General features: G+C 45.2%; 3 protein-coding genes across 3 annotated transcripts; 1 reads left to right on the top strand and 2 right to left on the bottom strand.

The window, feature by feature from the left end:
* Window positions 1-838: 838 nt before the first annotated feature.
* Window positions 839-5,424, bottom strand: LOC311323794 (butyrophilin subfamily 1 member A1; the record flags this gene model as incomplete). The annotated part of the gene is made up of 9 exons (XM_084456091.1): window positions 5,353-5,424; window positions 5,006-5,104; window positions 4,672-4,779; window positions 4,321-4,479; window positions 3,824-3,964; window positions 2,281-2,332; window positions 1,915-1,941; window positions 1,662-1,688; window positions 839-1,398 (listed from the first exon to the last, which is right to left on the bottom strand). Exons 1-9 carry the CDS (start codon window positions 5,413-5,415, stop codon window positions 839-841), a joined length of 1,236 nt encoding a protein of 411 aa, XP_084312217.1. The 5' UTR covers window positions 5,416-5,424.
* A 4,816-nt stretch (window positions 5,425-10,240) lies between these two features.
* On the top strand, window positions 10,241-14,432 carry LOC311323659 (uncharacterized protein). Its single transcript, XM_084455948.1, has 13 exons — window positions 10,241-10,388; window positions 10,541-10,586; window positions 10,697-10,755; window positions 10,895-10,930; window positions 11,405-11,457; window positions 11,583-11,715; window positions 12,504-12,721; window positions 13,034-13,079; window positions 13,289-13,354; window positions 13,469-13,528; window positions 13,648-13,733; window positions 14,091-14,185; window positions 14,277-14,432. The coding sequence occupies exons 1-13, from the start codon at window positions 10,248-10,250 to the stop codon at window positions 14,309-14,311; spliced, it is 1,074 nt and encodes a 357-aa protein (XP_084312074.1). The 5' UTR covers window positions 10,241-10,247; the 3' UTR covers window positions 14,312-14,432.
* A 555-nt stretch (window positions 14,433-14,987) lies between these two features.
* Window positions 14,988-17,254, bottom strand: LOC311324088 (histone H3.3A). The gene is made up of 4 exons (XM_084456472.1): window positions 17,184-17,254; window positions 15,898-16,027; window positions 15,614-15,767; window positions 14,988-15,480 (listed from the first exon to the last, which is right to left on the bottom strand). The coding sequence occupies exons 2-4, from the start codon at window positions 16,023-16,025 to the stop codon at window positions 15,352-15,354; spliced, it is 411 nt and encodes a 136-aa protein (XP_084312598.1). The 5' UTR covers window positions 16,026-16,027; window positions 17,184-17,254; the 3' UTR covers window positions 14,988-15,351.
* Window positions 17,255-17,692: the final 438 nt, after the last annotated feature.

The raw sequence follows: 17,692 nt of genomic DNA, 5'->3' as shown, positions 1-17,692 counted from the left end.
TCTATGCCGTGTGAGTTTCTGTGTTTTGTAGCTATAGTGATGCATGAGGTTCCTAGATTTGCAAGCCAAAGATTAACATAGATACAGACATTCAAATTCACCTTTGGATAGTTGATTGATGACTGAAAAAGCATTGTTATCTGTTAACATGAGCCTTCAAACACGCTAGTGCCCATCAGGAGAATGCTTTGGACTGCAGCAGGCTTGGTTGAGAGACGGAGAAGAAACAGAAAGAGATGAGCCTGCAGAAAAAAGCTTAACGCATGCAGTCTTTCTTGAGAGACTGACCTGTTTTCTGCACAGTAAATTCTCACTGAACTATTCAGCTCAACTATATACTATACTGTAGGTCTTCAGGGCTCAACTATATACTATACTGTAGGTCTTTAGGGCTCAACTATATACTATACTGTAGGTCTTTAGGGCTCAACAATATACTATACTGTAGGTCTTTAGGGCAGGGTAGCTGACAGCTGGTTCAAACTATGAATATTTAGTTAGGTCAACCATAATCTATTTGCATTTCAATTGTGAATTTTAGTTCCTGAAAGTATAATTCACAATTAATTTTATAAATGTACATACAGTACATGTTTATATATTTCCATATTTCTTAGAATCAATACACACAGTAATGCACTTGAACTTCCCAGGTGGTTTTAACCGGTGTGGGGACACTAGAGATCCTCCACAGGGTTCCGAAGGGGGAACGTCACCATCATTCTAGCCCAGCACTGACACACAGGATTCAGAAATCACCTAGCCAGTGTTGGGCTTGAACCAAATCCAGCACTGGCCAGGATTGAGGATCAGGCTGCCTAGAGAATAGAAGAAGAGTTCAGTTCCACAGGCAGGGCCCGGGACAGAGGCAGGCTTCCCTGGTCCCGGCCGGCCGGATCACCAGGTCTTTGACCACCTCCACGGTCCCAAACACCGGGTAGAGTTTCTCTGTGAACGTCTCGTTGTAGGTGTAGATGTGTGAGCGCCTCTCCACGTCGTAGAAGGACAGCTGGCCCTCCTCGTAGTCCAGGTACACGCCCACCTTCCTGGGCACCTGGTCCCGCGGGAGCAGGGTGGCTGGCACCGTTAGCGCCTTCAGATCCGCGCCCCTCTCCAGGCGCAGTGTCAGGTAGCCCGTCTTGGTGTTCAGCGAGCAGTAGCCCTTCCGCTGGGCGGAGCCTTTAGCCACGCCCAGACGCCAGTCCCGCTCGCCCACCTCCACCTCCCAGTAGTGGCGTCCGGAGGTGTAGCCCTCGCGGCCCAGGGCGCACCACCAGGCAGTGAACCGCCCCGGGCAGCTGGGCACCTCCTGGCGCTCCAGGCCGCAGCGCATGCGCCTCTCGTCCTCGGAGATGACCAGGTCTGGATTGGCCGTGTCGGAGTCCAGGGTCACCTCCTCTGGAACCATGATTGAAAACAGGTGAATACAGACTGAGGAAAAATAAGAAATGTCTAAAGAGCACAAGAGTGAAATGATGAGATTAGATAGTAAACCAGGTAGCAGTAGTATGGTAGTAGTACACTTGGAGGTAGCAGTAGTACGGTAGTAGTACACTTGGAGGTAGCAGTAGTACGGTAGTAGTACACTTGGAGGTAGCAGTAGTATGGTAGTAGTACACCTGGAGGTAGCAGTAGTATAGTAGTAGTAGTACAGGACATACCTGCAGCATCACAGATCCAGTTCCACACTGAGAAGAGAGAACAATCACAGTACAGTTCATAATTTGTAAATTGTACTACAGGCTATGCACTTTCATTTTTGTGAAAAGTGTTTTATAAATAAAATACTCCTACTAGTATTACTACTACTACTACTACTACAACTACTACTAGTAGTAGTAGTAGTAGTATTTGGCTGCAGCTGGATCCTTAGAGATTATATTCACACATACTGACATGATGATGATCACTCACCATTGTGGGGGATGTATCGGGCTGCATCTGAAAGCAAAATGAAAAAAAAAATTATTTCAAAAGACTTGAATCAATTATCTTCTCACCTCTCCCATCACTCTCCACTCCCATTCAGTCCATTCGGATTTTCATGGTCCCATTGATTTCACAGCAGCTGGTGACTCGCTCCCCATCTTCACCCATAGCCACTTACACAACCACAAAACCTCTTATTATTATTATTATTATTATTACAAGGATTCTCATCCAGCTTTCACACCCAATAAGATATTTTCTTGGTTCTCTTTCCGGATAGATCTCTAAAGCCACCGATGACTCTCACTCGTTCAATCAATTATTAATCGAGACCATCACAGTCCCACTGACCACTCCTCTGGCTTCTCTGCTTCCTGATCAACCACGCCTTGGGCACATCCTCCTGTTAAAACAGACACATACACAGAATGGAACAGAGTGAGTAGATCTCAGAGAAAAATATAAAGATTTGCCTAAGCTAGCATGCCTGCTGTGTGATGAAGTCTACCTGATGATCTACACTATATGGACAAAGGTATTGGGCCACCTACACATTACACCTACAGGAGCTTTTATGACATTCCATTCTAAATTCATGGGAATTAATATGGAGTTGGTCCCCCTTTGCAGCTATAACAGCTTCTATGCTTCTGGGAAGGCTTTCTACAAGGTTTTGGAGTGTCTGGGAAGTTTTGCCCATTCATCCAGAAGAGCATTTGTGAGGTCAGACTGATATTGGACAAGAGGGCCTAGCTCGCAATTTCCGTTTTAGTTCATCCCAAAGGTGTTCGATGGGGCTGAGGTCAGGGGTCTGCGGGCCAGTCAAGTTCTTCCACACCAACCTCACCCAGCCATGTCTTTATGGACCTTGCTTTGTGCACTGGGGCACAGTCATGCTGGAACAGAAAAGGGCCTTCCTCAAACTGTTACCACAAAGTTGGAAGCATGGAATTGTCCAAAATGTCTTGGTAAGCTGAAGCATTCATATTTCCCTTCACTGGAACTAAGGGGCCTAGGCCAACCCCAGAAAAACAACCCCAGACCATTATCCCTCCTCCACCAAACTTTATAGTTGGCACAATGCAGTCAGGCAGGTAACGTTCCTCCTGGCATTCGCCAAACCCAGACTCGTCCATCAGACTACCAGATAGAGTGATTTGTCACTCCATAGAACACGTTTTCACCGCTCCAGAGTCCAGTGGCGGCGTGCTTTACACCACGCCATCCGACGCTGGGCATTGCGCTTGGTGATGTAAGTCTTGCATGCTGCTGCTCGGCCATGGAAACCCACGTCATTAAGCTCCCGTTGCACAGTTTTTGTGCTGATGTTAATGTCAGAGGAGGTTTGAAACTCTGCAGTTATTGAGTCAGCACAGCATTGGCTAATTTTACGCACTATGCGCCTCAGTACTGGGCGACCCTGCTCTGTAACTTTACGTTGTCTGCCACTTCTTGGCTGAGTTGCTGTGGTTCCTAAACGCTTCCACTTTACAGTAATACCACTTACAGTTGATTGTGGAATATCTAGGAGGGAAGAAATTTCACAAACTGACTTGTTGCAACGGTGGTATCCTATTACAGTACCACGCTGGAATTCACTGAGCTCTTTAGAACGACCCACCCCAATGTTTGTAGAGGCAGAGTGCTTGATTTTATACCTGTGGCAATGGGACTGAATGAAACACCTGAATTCAATGATTAAGAGGTGTGTCCCAATACTGTCCCAATAATGTAGTGTACCTGTAAGGACACTGGGCAGTAGAGTGAAACGAGTGGATTGAGGAGAGCTATTTTGTTTACACAGGATCAGTATCTGGCAGCTATTGAACCTGAGGTCAAAACAAGCATGTAATGGGTCATCATCATAAGGACCTCTATGGAGGGAGTTCTATACCTTGCCAGGGCTGTCAGCCCCCAGAACAGTCCACATGACGAGCTCCATGGCTGGGAGCAGGTTGGGCAGACGGCCCCTCCTCCACTGAAACTCCAGGTCTTCCAGCATCATCAGCACAGGCTCTCCAGGCCAGATACTGGGCTGCAGGGAAGGGGGGGGTAGAGAGAGGGGAAGAAAGAATTAGGAGTTGAACAGAAAAGTTTCATTTCATGGTTGCTGGAGAACTACTGGATATATAATGACAACTCTGTATTGCTACAACAAAGGAATTTCCCCTCAGGGATCAATAAAGTTGATATCTATCTATCTATCTATCTATCTATCTATCTATCTATCTATCTATCTATCTATCTATCTATATATATATATCTGTCTTTCTATCTATCTATCTATCTATCTATCTGAGGACAGACAGAGAGATAGAGAGGAGAGAAAAGGAGAGAGGGAGGGAGAGAGAGAGAGAGAGAGAGACACGAAACACATGGTCCACTCCTTACTTCTGGCCTGGTCTTGAGCTCTCGCGTCCAGTCCATGATGACTCGTTTTGGGGGGCCCATGTCGTACTCTCCCCCTGACTCCAGCATGCAGAGGAGGTGACCCTTCCAGTCCCTCTTCTCTGGCTTCTCAGGTTGCAGCTCTGTTAGGATGAGCCTCTTCTGCATGTGCAACACACACACACACACACATACACACACAGTGGTTAGAAGTTACCACCTGATACAAACGCAACCAGTGGAACAACATCAATATAACATAATGTGGGTTACACCCCATTAGTGCAGCTAAACTATTGTGTGTTCTGAATGTGCTAGAATCAACCAAGTTGTGACTCTACATGGCGGACCTACCTGTTCTCTCTTCTCCAGAATGGCGGCCCACTCCACTATGAAGTCCCGGCACACACTGGGAGACCAAGTGTCTTCACTGGTCCAGATATGGCCCAGGACGTTCGACCTCTGTGATGCAACAAGGTTAAAAGGTGTTGGTTAGAGATAATTCATTTCTATTGACTTTGTTGTCCGTATGTATGTGTGTGTGTGTGTGTGTGTGTGTGTGTGTGTGTGTGTGTGTGTGTGTGTGTGTGTGTGTGTGTGCGTGTGTGTGTGTGCGCGTGTGTGTGTGTGTGTGTGTGTGTGTGTGTGTGTGTGTGTGTGTGTGTGCGTGCATGTGCGTAGCATCAACCTGGCACAGTCTGTGGAGTTCTCTGGCCAGCTCCATGATGAAGAGCTGACTCTCTACTAAGGGCTCCTTCTTCTCATGGCTCACTCTCTTCCGTGACTCCTGTGGGAAGGAGAAAAAATCAATAGCATTTCCACTGCAGGGCAGTACAGTATAAAGTGCCCATGTTGTGCTCATTTCCAAAGCAAGCCGATCTTATCTTCGTCATCAGCCCCACAAATCAGTGATGGAGGGATGGAGAGAGGGTGGAGGATGGAGAGAGGGTGGAGGATGGAGAGAGGGTGGAGGATGGAGAGAGGGTGGAGGATGGAGAGAGAAATGAGAGGTTTCATGATGTCGCTGTGCTGTACCTTGAGTCGGATCTTGAGTTTTTTGGCTGGCTCGATGAGGAACTGCAGGCATTCCTTCATCATGTTGGCAGCTGGAGAGAGGGGGGGGGGGGCGGGGCCCTGTGGCACAGCGCTAGACAGCTTTAATAGTGCTGGTCCCTCAGCGGCAGCTGACTGCGCTCCTATAGCACCTCAAATTGATGATAGAGCAGACTATTATTTATGTGGATGTAAAATGGGCAGAGAAGGCCTGTGTGTGTGTGTGTCTGTGTGTGTGTGTGTGTGTGTGTGTGTGTGTGTGTGTGTGTGTGTGTGTGTGTGTGTGTGTGTGTGTGTGTGTGTGTGTGTGTGTGTGCGTGCGTGTGTCTCCCTGAGTGTGAGTGCACTGCGCAACTTTTATTACAACACTGCAGTGAAGATCCTCTGAGGGACCATTAGGACATTACAGTAACCCCACCTATGTCACTGGCTGGACAGAAAGTAGGAGAGAGAGAGAGAGAGAGAGAGAGAGAGAGAGAGAGAGAGAGAGAGAGAGAGAGAAGTGAGTGCAGTATAAAGACTGAGAGAACCAAAAACTGCACAGTAACATGAATTCAGGATGCGTGTGTGAGCAGTTGGCTGTCCTGAGGATATTCCAAAGAGATCTGAAAAAGCAGCTAAGAGCACTTTTACAGCGTGGTGGGGGGCAGATCGTTGGACCCAGCGGTGCTGAATCAACAGCCTGTCTCTGCACCCTGCTGTTTGATTGACATTGTGGATTTGCTGTAAGCTAACTTTACCTTTTTTTCCTAAGGAAAAAAGAGGCACAATACTGGGACTTTTTAAAGACTTTTTACACACATCATATTTCTATTAAAATCTCATGTTTTAGATGTCTGAGAACTTGTGATAAACAACCTCTACTCTACAACAGAAATTAGAGCTGCTCAACTGTTCTTTTCCATACATATCCCCTTATACGCGATATTGAATGAGATTCCTGCAACACAACAGTATAGACGTAAATATGCAGGGTCAAAATAACTGCGGGATTAACGCGAGGATCATGGACAGAGAAGCGCTCGTCAGGTGTCAGGACACGTGCTCGGGGATACGGAGTGAGACACCTCGCTGAGACCGTGCCTCTGAGCCGGTTAACGAATTAAACCGCGGCAGATACCCTAAACTCTAATGGACGTTGAAACCAGGGCTGACAGACACCACGGGAGGTTCCCTGGCTGCAACAGTCAAGTCCAACGAGGGCTTATTCAATTACATACACCTACACCTGTATCACAACTGTATGGCTTCCAATGAGAAAGGGTGATGCTGTGTTCTGTGTAGTAGGTCTTTGAGATGAGAGTAAATCCAGGATTAGGTCCTATCCCTGCCTGCACGCAACCTGCTATTTATATGGCACCTCTGGGAACAGAACAGAACATTACGGCAAAAACTACTAACTTACTCCGTATTGCAGCAAAACAGAGCTCCTAATGTAACATCCATGCATAATGTTTCAGTATGCAGTATAACAATGCACAGTAGGCCTATGCGCATGATTTTCTTCATGTAATTTTTTTTCAGGATTTGTTTTACTTTTAAGAAATTTCTCTCATGCATTATGGCAAGCTGCAGGTGAGCTGGGGTAAATTCTATAACCTACAATAAAATGTGGGCCGTTTCATTATTGGATGCGCCTACTTGATCCGTATATAGGCTACAGCAAGCATCAACTTCTATTGCGCAGCATTTATGACAATAACAACTATTACACGAGCTCTCTGTAGGTCTACTTTGCTGCCCCCTAGAAACTACCTGTGCTTGGAGCAATAATAAAACGCAACATAGAAAGAGTCCAAACCTGATGCAATACAAATTAAAACAGTTAGGCTATGCTTACCTAGGAATTCCAAGAGACAATAGCTTTCAAGTAGGCAAAAAAAAAGCATGTAGTGTTTGTTTCCACAGGTGTGTATCAAGGCCTAGCTGTAGTCAAAGCGGTTCCTCAGTATACCTCTGCGGTGCCACGTTCCATCTACACTGCCCCTGCACTGAGGACACGCTCTTTATCGCCTCCCTGATTCCTCGGCTATTTCCGGCAAATTTGCGAATGCAGACGAAACGACTGATTGTTGTGGTAGGGCGTCACCCATGGCGTCACCGCTCTTCGTGGAATTAACTCATCTACCACATGGGGTCGCCAGAGTAGCCTATACCTAGGACGTAAGTTATGTTATTCGTATCCCGTCATAGCATATATATTATAATGTCCTACCCCGTAAGCAAATTATAGTATCCTACACAGTTGTATAGGCAAGCAGTGGTGCGTCTAAACTAGGCTACTCGGGCATCTAAACCAACAGCTGCTGACATGTAGCCTACACAACATGAGACATTTGAATTAGAATATTGTTTATGCTATATGTTAGCTACGCTCATGGGAGAGATGTCTTGGTATGTTATTGACACACGGAAGTGTCCCTGTGTGTGTGTGTGTGTGTGTGTGTGTGTGTGTGTGTGTGTGTGTGTGTGTGTGTGTGTGTGTGTGTGTGTGTGTGTGTGTGTGTGTGTGTGCGTGCTGTTACGACGCGGAGACGAGGAGCTGGAGCGTCCCTTCAGCTCTGCTGAGAATATGCCACCGAAAGACCCGCTCCTCGGGACCCTGAAAGGTAATGTTGATATTGCGGATGGAATATGGATGGATACATATTGACGGTGGAGGCTATGTATTCAATAGTGTCAAAGTCATTGAGATGTCAGTCATTGAGATGTCATCGAGCGTATACCTCGAGAGTGCGTTTTTCAATTGTTTTTCCCCTTTGAGTCACGCTCATCCGGTGACGCGCTCGTGTAAATTAAACAATAGCCTAGCTTTGCAAATAAGTTTTGACTGTTTAAAGTATTTAAATGGTCCAGTTAATACATGCATCTCTTAATGCATATGCGTTTGTCTATTCCTACTCCTACTCGCTTGCTAAGCTAAGCCTATAGCCTATCACATATGCAAAACAGGTAGGGGAGAACCGGGTCAAAAGTCGCGCGGGACCAAAGTCGCGTTGCCATTTTCTCCAGAATGACTGGACCTGCAATCACGTGGTTAAACATGCCTGCGCATATTACTGTGTACGAGCTCCCTTCAAATTTTGGGCGCGATCGCAGCATATTTGACGGAGAGAACGACGGAAAACCACTTTTGCCCCATATAAGTAAAATAATGGTCTCATAAGCATTTTTCGATTGTAAAATTGTGTTCACTTGTATTAGTTTGCAAACATATGCACTTTTCTTAGCACATCTGCTGGCTACATGATAGCATAGGTTTCAAGTTTCGTGCGATCAAGTCGTGCCTGCAAGCCAGGGAGAAATGACAGGAGACCGTGGCGGGGCAGAAGTCGCGTCCCGTAGAGGGACAGAAGTCGCGTTGTGATGGCTTAGAACCAGAGGGGTGCGCGAGTGACATTTGGGCAGAATGAACAGGTCAAATGTAAGCTCTCTTAATGATCTTTCTAATGCTATTGACCAACTTTGTATGCAGATTATCACTTACCTATAGCCTAAATACTGTGGAGAAGCAGACGCAACTTGATGTGATAAATTGACATTTCACTTCGAGCGAACGCACTGGCAACTGACTGGTAAGGGTCTCCGCGCGCACCTGGATAAGTGAGGTCAACTAGGGGTGGTCTTTCCTGAAAGGATGATAGCTGCTAGGCTGTTAAATTCCTGGAAGAAAGACAGCTCATAGGCTGTTATATTCAAGTGGAAACGAGACAAGGAAATGACTAGTGCAGACTAACCATTCGTCTAATAAATTAATTTCCTGCCGATAGGCTATCCTATCGCCAAACATTGCTGTTAAACCCGCATTATTTCTATGGATTTTGAACCTATAACATTGATTACTTTGATACAAACATGATATTATGTCTAATAATACATTCGTTGAAAGTAAAGAGAATTACATGCCCAAAAAACAGAGATAGGACACATTTTACAGCCGTGCGACGTTTGCCCCTCTCCAATGAGACTTCTGTCCCGCTCGGCAGGGACAAATGTCGCATTGCACTAGGTCCGTTCTCGCCCTATTTATGTTAAGCTCTTATATCCTAGCACGAAAATTACAGTTGATAATAGTGAAGGACATGTGCAAGTTGTGTGTCATAACATGTGGAATCTCTATCTCTATTAATTTCGGAGTAAATGGAATCAAACCAAAAAGTGCGACTTCCGACCCGGTTCTCCCCTACATGTTTCAGGTTCTACAGGTCATTGACCATCAAAAAGGTGAGGTAGGCTACTGTGTCAATCACCACAAATCTATCACAAACAGCTGCTAGATACAATGTGTCCATTCCACATTGACATTCATTTACAGCAGCAAAAAATTATATTTGGATGTATGTAGACTATGTCCTTCATTTTGTCATGTGTTGTATACCAACCTACCTGTAGGTACCTATGTGGTCCGTGCTCTTGCTCAGGCCTCTGCCATTGTGCCTGTACGCTCTCCTCAGTGTGTATCCTGAGCCTGCAGTCTGAGGGGGACATAGTGACGGACCTCAGCCCTCACCTGGCCTCCTGCTGTGAGCTGCTGGAGCTCATCTTCAGGAAAGGCCTCCAGCGTGAGTGCCCTACTGCTACAGTTCACACCTGAACTATAGCTTCTCAGACATATTTACTGTAAAGCGAAGGCTCATGCTTCAAGACCCCTCTCTCTGTCTCTCTCACTTTCTCTCTCAGAGCCAGTTCTGAGTCTGGTTCACAGGGACTACTGGCAGTGTTTTGAACAGCTTCTTCAACAGGACACCTGTGGCAGGCAAGCAGCATACAGTACATTTAGAACTTCAACAACGTGATACAATGAACGGTCGCCATTTTGATGCCTGCCTCTCAATCCTGATCTGGTCCTGGTCTTGTCTAGGCTGAGTGCTCTGTCTATGGCAGTTGACCAGACAGCAGCCTGCAGGAAGCTACTAACAGCACAGGGCCGTGGACGGTACCTCCTCAGGCTAGCCCTGGGACGGAAAGTTCTAGAAGGGTTCATCAAACACCTGCTACACACACCCAAGGTCTTAGAGGTCAGTTTGTCTCTCTTTCTCTCTCTGTGTGTGTGTCCTCTCTATCTCAGTCATGTTTCATTACAATGCAACACTAACATTTGGTAAATTACTTTTATTTACTAGTAATGAAGTTAAATGTAATACATTATTTTGTCCTCTCTCATTCCAAGTGGTACAACCCAGCTATCTCAATTATCAGGAATGAGGAATTTGTGGGTGAGGCAGATTTCCATTCTATGATTGTTTTCACAAAATGGTTATCAAAACTCTGGGGAAATCAATGCCAACGATGACAGTAATCATGTGATATCTTCTCCCCCTTCCAGAGCCTTTCATGTCACTGCTGCTGGTCCTGTCAGAGATGGACTTCAAACTGGAAATGGAGGTGAGAACATTTCATTCTTCCGGTTAGTCTGCTTATGACGAGCTTCATGTACAGTGTGACAAGAAACCCAAGACATTTTGGAAGAAGAGAGATACTTGACTCCAATACATTATCCTGGCTGTCTGCTCTTTCATTTCAGAACTGCAGTTTTCTGGATGAGAGTTGGCTGCTACCAGTAAGATGACTGTTATTACTATATCACAATATTTTTTATTATGGTCAGGTTAAAGGTGCAGTTGGTGGTTTGTGATTTCCTGTTAGAGACTTGGGAGAAAATGTTGATAAATAAAAAATGCAACCGACAAATTCCCCAAACCTCCGTTGAGACCTCCGCCCAAAGCCACTCCTCCAAACTGGGGGAAAACAAATAAGACCTCGCAGGGCAGGTAGGTAGGTTGACAGGCAGGTAGGCCGTCCAGTCATTTAGAGTAGGCAACTCAAAATGATTGGACTCACTCACTTACAGTCCTGTGACTTCCACATTTATTTCATTTTAATGTCAGAGAACTTTATTTATTGACTGTCGGGATGAAATGATAATTGAAAAAAATATAACTAAAAGTGCTTCTGAGAAAAACTGCCCACTGCACTTTAAGGGAGTGTATCGAGTATCTTCAAAGGAGTGGTAGCTCTCTACTTGTGTCTCCAGGTGTGTGAGGTGTACGAGGCCGTGCCCTGTCGAGAGCTAGGAATCGTGGTCAGGTCTGTGTTTGCTGGTGTCTCTGTTCATAGTCAACCATTTTGATGACTCAGACTACATACAGTAGTTACTTTCTCTCTCTCCCTTAATCTCTCCCTCTCCCTTATTGTCTCTCTCTCTTTCTCAGGTATCTCGGTGGGCGTGTCTTTGTGTTGGACCTGTCACCAGGAAGCCAGGCGCAGGTGGACAGATGTGTTCAGCCCGGTGACATCATCGATGAGATCAACGGTACCTCGCTTCGGAATGCCAAGAACGGGCAGGTGAGGAAAGTACTTTCAGGAGTGCTGCCCGTATGACCTCATAGAGGTCAGACAACCAGTCAACTCACAGTTAGAGCAATAATGCTATACCTGCAGTATTATCCAACTCAGTATGTGAACGTGCAGTAGCAAAGTAAAGGAAAAGGTCGTGCACATCCAAAAATACCTTAAAGGCAGGTGCTGGATTAAAAGCATAACATGAAAGAAGGAAAAGAATCTGCACACTGTAGCTCCCTTTTAGTAGATTTACTCCTTGTGACGTTTCGATCCAAAGCTCTTCTTCAGACGTGCAGTAGCAGAAACCACATCCATTACATTACAGTCATTTATTTAGCAGACGCCTTTATCCAAAGCGACTTACAATAACTGCATTCAACTTAGGTAGTCAAGAGAACTACTAGTCGCCAGAAATCATGACAAGTGTCAATCACATGCATCTCCTTTCTAAACATCTAAGAGCTTGAAGAGTGCTGAAGTAAAAGTACAAGAACAACGAAATGCAAATACAAAACGTTCTAAGAGGAAGGCTCAGGGTAATCATTCATCCATCATAGAACAACACAGACACACCTCTGTGTGCACAGTCTACGCAGCAACAACAGCCGTGATAAATAAAGCCATTTGCAAACAGACAGGGAGTGTGATAGCTTCACCTAACCCTGACCTCTCTGTCCCACTAGTCTCTGCTGACATTCTGGCGACAGACTGTATACACACTGTAGGTAGGAATATTAGTAGTAATCTGGCGTACACCTCAGAGACCTGGTCTCCTCTGACTGCCGTTGCAGGCAGGTGTGGTGCTCTCTCGTCTGAAGGGCCGTCCCCTGTCCCTGCGCGTGCTGCGATGGAGATGGCGCGACGGGGGCGTGTATCGGCCAATCATCAAACTCCTGCGGAAACTCAGACAGGAGAACCCCGCCCTGCAGCTCTGTCCCGCTCCTTCCTCTGAGCGGTCCACCAATGAGGGCCAGCGACCACCGCCATCACAGTGTCTCAAAGAGGGAAGGTAATTTGGAGAGGTTGCCATGCACCAAATACATGTACATGTCAACCCCCAATCACTTTTAGAGAACTGAAATGATTGCATTGGTGGTGGTATAAGTATGCCAGGACTCAATTTAGTATTTTACAGAGTAAGGTGGAGATATAACCGTATCATACCTCTCAAATTATTTGTGATCTGCTTAAATGTTTTGGGGAAAGAAACATATTTGATGATTTCAAACTAAAGCTTTATTCTCTGAAGGATTACAGGTCACACAGACATGCTCACATATCCATACTGAGACAATCAACACCAACACCCTCTCCCCTACAGGATTGTATACATTGTGCAGTTCTTGGGAAAGGCAAACATTGGAATGGTAGATATGTTAATTGCATCTTATGATTCAATGTTGCTGTGTGTACTGTATATGCTCTCAGTGATTTTTGCATTATCAAGTATTTGGCTTCATAGAAAATGTTTCGTTTGTGTTTTTTCTACAACTGTATTTTTTCACAAGTGTTTTTGTAAGTGTATTTGGACTGGGAGTGAGAACACCTGGTTCACAGCTATCTCTTCTCTTCTCAGTTTGGAGGCAAAGAGGTGTTGCAGGTTGGGATTCCCCAGGTCCTGCAGAGAAACCAGACTAGCAAGGTAGTTAGGCTGCTCGATGCGCTGGCCTCCGCCTGGGGACATATCAGTACTGTACAGGGTATTCATTGTGTATTCACAACAGCCTCAATTTACTTCAGTTCATTTGTCCCACAGGTAGTGCTTTTAGACATGAAGGAAACCCACTTGATCTGTACTGAAAAGACCAGTAAGAAAGTACGTGCTCCAGATAAACAAAAGAACACCTGCACTTAGAATATATGATGCTATGATAGTGATTGCGAACAGTCATTATCCTAGCCTTACCTTGTGCGTTCATGCATGTGTTATTCCAGGAGCTGTTCCAGCATCACTACCCTGAGATCTCTTGTGTAGGAAGATATGGCCAGCCAGATTATACCATATTTGCATTCTGCGTGGCGTAAGTATTCATGTGTTGCATTATTTACATTTTTTTCTATAATGGAATGGTGGTTGTAGTTTGTCCATTATTGATCAAGTTTGAGAAAATATATACAGAAAAATGTTAAGATGACATCCAGACATACAATGACCGTCTGCATGATTAATGCTTACTGTACTACCATGTGCTGTGATCATTCATGTACAGCACCCCTCCAGGATGTAGTAGTAATGGTAGCATCCTGTTCTGCATTCCCGTCACACCGTTCCTCTGGGATAACATCAGCCAAGACACAATGCCTCAAGCCATCATGGCCATGCTTGTCATTGGCTGGAGCCAGATGTAATCTAAGCAAATGATTGGCTGTGTTTTCAGAGACTCCCCAGAAACTCCTCAGTCAACAGGCTTCTGTTGTGTGGTTCTGAAAGCCAGTGGAGTCAAGGACTGTGAGGATATTGTCAGCCGTATAGGTGAGTTCTGCCCATGAATCATACAGTAAATAACTTATGAATCTTTGAGGCGTTTCATCAAGGACATGTTTTTCCTCTTTTCCATATGCAGCTATTGGTTTCAAGCACACGGAGTGGTTCGTATAACAAGCTCGACACCAAAGTATGCCAAACCGTAGTCGTCCTTCCAAAGTATGTCGTCTATAGACTAGACCCTTGTGAGCCATTGCACAAGCCAGAAATGGACCTCCTTGTGAGCCATTGTACAAAGCAGTATATATATATATAAAATGTGATACATGTATGACAATTTGTCTTCCAAGTACTGTCAAATAAAGTTGTCAGACCATCATTCAAACACATCAGACTAGACTTGTACTCGTAAAGACATTTAATAGAAAGACTACATTGTGACAACACTTCCATAAATAGTATTAAATGTAGCTGCCAAGGTTTTATGTTGGAAAAATAACATGTAAAAAGCTGGCCAGAATATACAGGGGGTCTGTCCTGCTCCTTGCTGTTCAGTACAGTACCAGCACAATAGCCTGGTATAGCCATCCCCATCATGAGAACTCACCGTTTCTCGCCACAGTTCAAGAATGTGAATGTGATCCGGATGGCTATGCCAGGCTACAAGCACAATACCCTGACACTACCTGTTGTGCAAGACATGCTGGCAACTGCTGAGGGGATGGAAATGAATGAAGGACCCCGGACCCCCCCCCCCTCCCTCCCCCCAAAGCCAACAGAAGAATTCAGCCAGTTTGAATTTGAATTCACTCATCCCCACCCTCCCCTCCTCACAAGCTCCAACCTCATCTGGAGCCTACTCTGTCCACTCTGACCTAAATCGAACCATTTAACATGTGAAGTGAAAGAGGCCATCTTCCTGGTTATGACAGTAGGCTGGGTGATGGTGGGTAACACCCTAATTCCACCTAAAACATTCTATTCACATGCAAAATGACTCCCAGTTGAAGCCATGCAGATATGTCATGTCTAGTGTTCCGCCGCACTCCTCCCATACTACCCATGTTTGTGGAATGACTGATCTCATTCTAAAATACAATACAAAAACCAGGAAAGAAACTTAAAAAATACAAGAAAAAAAAAAAAAGTCCACAAAAAAGTAGTTAGGTATGATAAATAGGATTATTTGTCTGGACAGAGCTAGCTGGAGCTCTTTAGGCCCTCTCGCCTCTTATCCTGCGCGCCAGCTGGATGTCTTTGGGCATGATGGTGACGCGCTTGGCGTGGATGGCGCACAGGTTGGTGTCCTCGAAGAGTCCCACCAGGTATGCCTCACTAGCCTCCTGTTAGGGATAATGGTTTCAACGGTCCATAAATGTATTCACACATTTATTTTAAAATTGAGAAAAAAAACAAGAAAAAAAAACATCCTATAGCATATTATGCTCGATGACTGGGACAGTCTCTGCAGCTCACCTGAAGAGCGCCAATAGCAGCGCTCTGAAAGCGCAGGTCGGTCTTGAAGTCCTGGGCAATCTCCCTCACCAGGCGCTGGAAGGGCAGCTTGCGGATCAGCAGCTCAGTGGACTTCTGGTAACGACGAATCTCTCTCAGAGCCACTGTTCCAGGCCTAAGCAAAAATAAGTCAAACATTAAGGCCACAAGTTGCATTAACCACAATTACGTTATGATAAATATATATATATATATATATATATTTAAAAAAAAAAAGAGCCTTCACCATAGACATTGTATTGTACCTATAACGATGGGGCTTCTTGACTCCTCCGGTGGAGGGCGCGCTCTTCCTAGCAGCCTTTGTGGCGAGCTGCTTCCTGGGCGCCTTTCCTCCGGTGGATTTACGGGCAGTCTGCTTGGTACGAGCCATTTCTCACTGAAAAAAAATCATTCTAACGTTAGATAGCTGGCGTGGATATGATAAAAACACGATTGTGGTGAGATAAGCCACTCCGATCATTTGCCAATGACGTAAAGCGAATCATGTTGTCAATTTATAGAAGCGTCGTCGTGATGCTCGGTAACGTGTGAAATGGTGTTGATCAAATGGTCCCCCTCCCCCCACAAGCTGTGTGTTCCAGCGCGCTCGAATATGAATAAACACTGAGCAGTCAATACCCCGCCTTCCGTCCCCTAACCCAGGCCCATCCTCCTCCTCCTGTCCTGACATGACGTAAATGGCATTGCGGTCTTTGTTAGCTCGGTCACGTACGCCATTGAGATTTCAAATATGCTAAATGCTAGCGAGCTAGCAAGCAATGTAACCGAATCCCGCCATTATTCTGACCAGATCAGCAAACGTGAACTAGCGAGAACGCAAGATGGCTCGCAAATACGTTAAATAAGACAAAAAAGGCGGTTAGCTAGCAACATGCATTCTTCGTTGTGATCTAACGGTAGTCAAATAACGCTAGCTAACGTTATTAACACCGATCGGCCTACTTTCTGGAAATTCTTAAACTAGGTGGCGTAGCGTTAACGTTAGGGTACTTCCAACGCAAGTTAGAAAGTGTGAAATTATGTTAGCTAGCTCGGTCGAACACGAGAGCCAAGATTCGTAACGTTAATAGCAATGGAATAACGTTAGCTAATGATAGCCATGCCTCTTCCAGTTCCAGGAAATACCCTGAGCCGGTCGTCGTAGGCATTGCCTTCATTTTGGCATCGAAGCAAACAATAGTTAGCTTTTCACTCGTCCGCATGACTAGCATTGGGCATTGACCATCAGTAAGCAGCGAGTCGCTCACAAATGGAATGATCTTGCTAGCCAAACACGACTACCACTAAGTTAGTTAACGTTGCTTCACCGGCTAGGTCGAGACGAAATGGCACCCATATCATATTCATCAGTTTCAATTTCTATTGTTCGAGTAACGATAGCGAGCTAGCTAGCCACAAACACTAGCTAGCCATGTTGGCTAGTTAGCGGGGTCAGTTATAACGCCATTGCTGAAAAAACTATAATTTCCAACGACTATGAATGAACAAAATGTTATCGATAACATTACCAACAAAATAATCATCATACTTGCCTTTGAAAAGTGTCAGTAATAGAGAAGGTCTCTAAGCTTGATGGTTCTCACAGATCCTACCTTGGCAAAACACAATATTTATGAACAAAAAACAGTGTTCGGTGCCATTTTATACTTTTTCATGACGTCAAGTAGCCGACTTCTAGAGTCCGAGCGGTGATTGGATGGCAAAAATAGATTTCTTTTAGTCTATTGGTCAAAAACGGTTTCTTGCCCGCATCGCATTGGCTTCATATGTCTTTGTGGTAGCCAATCAGAGCCCCATGAACACGTATTTGAAGATTTGAAGGTATGGAAAGGAATAGTTTTATGAATACGTATGAACTTGAAAGTGTATAGGATTTTTAGAAATCATTCATACGCCGTTCCTGAATTACCTGTATTGTAGGCTCCCCACTGTACGACGGCTGAAACTAGCAAATGACTGTACGATGCCACTTACAAACTTCATGTCCCATAGTTCTTTACGGGCTCTGCCTGTGACGTTCTGACGCTTCAATTTCCT

This window comes from Borostomias antarcticus, assembly GCF_949987555.1.
Source record: "Borostomias antarcticus genome assembly, chromosome: 22".
Taxonomy (NCBI): Eukaryota; Metazoa; Chordata; class Actinopteri; order Stomiiformes; family Stomiidae; genus Borostomias; species Borostomias antarcticus.
Note: the sequence above shows the minus strand (reverse complement) of the source record. Positions and strands in the feature narration are given on the sequence as shown.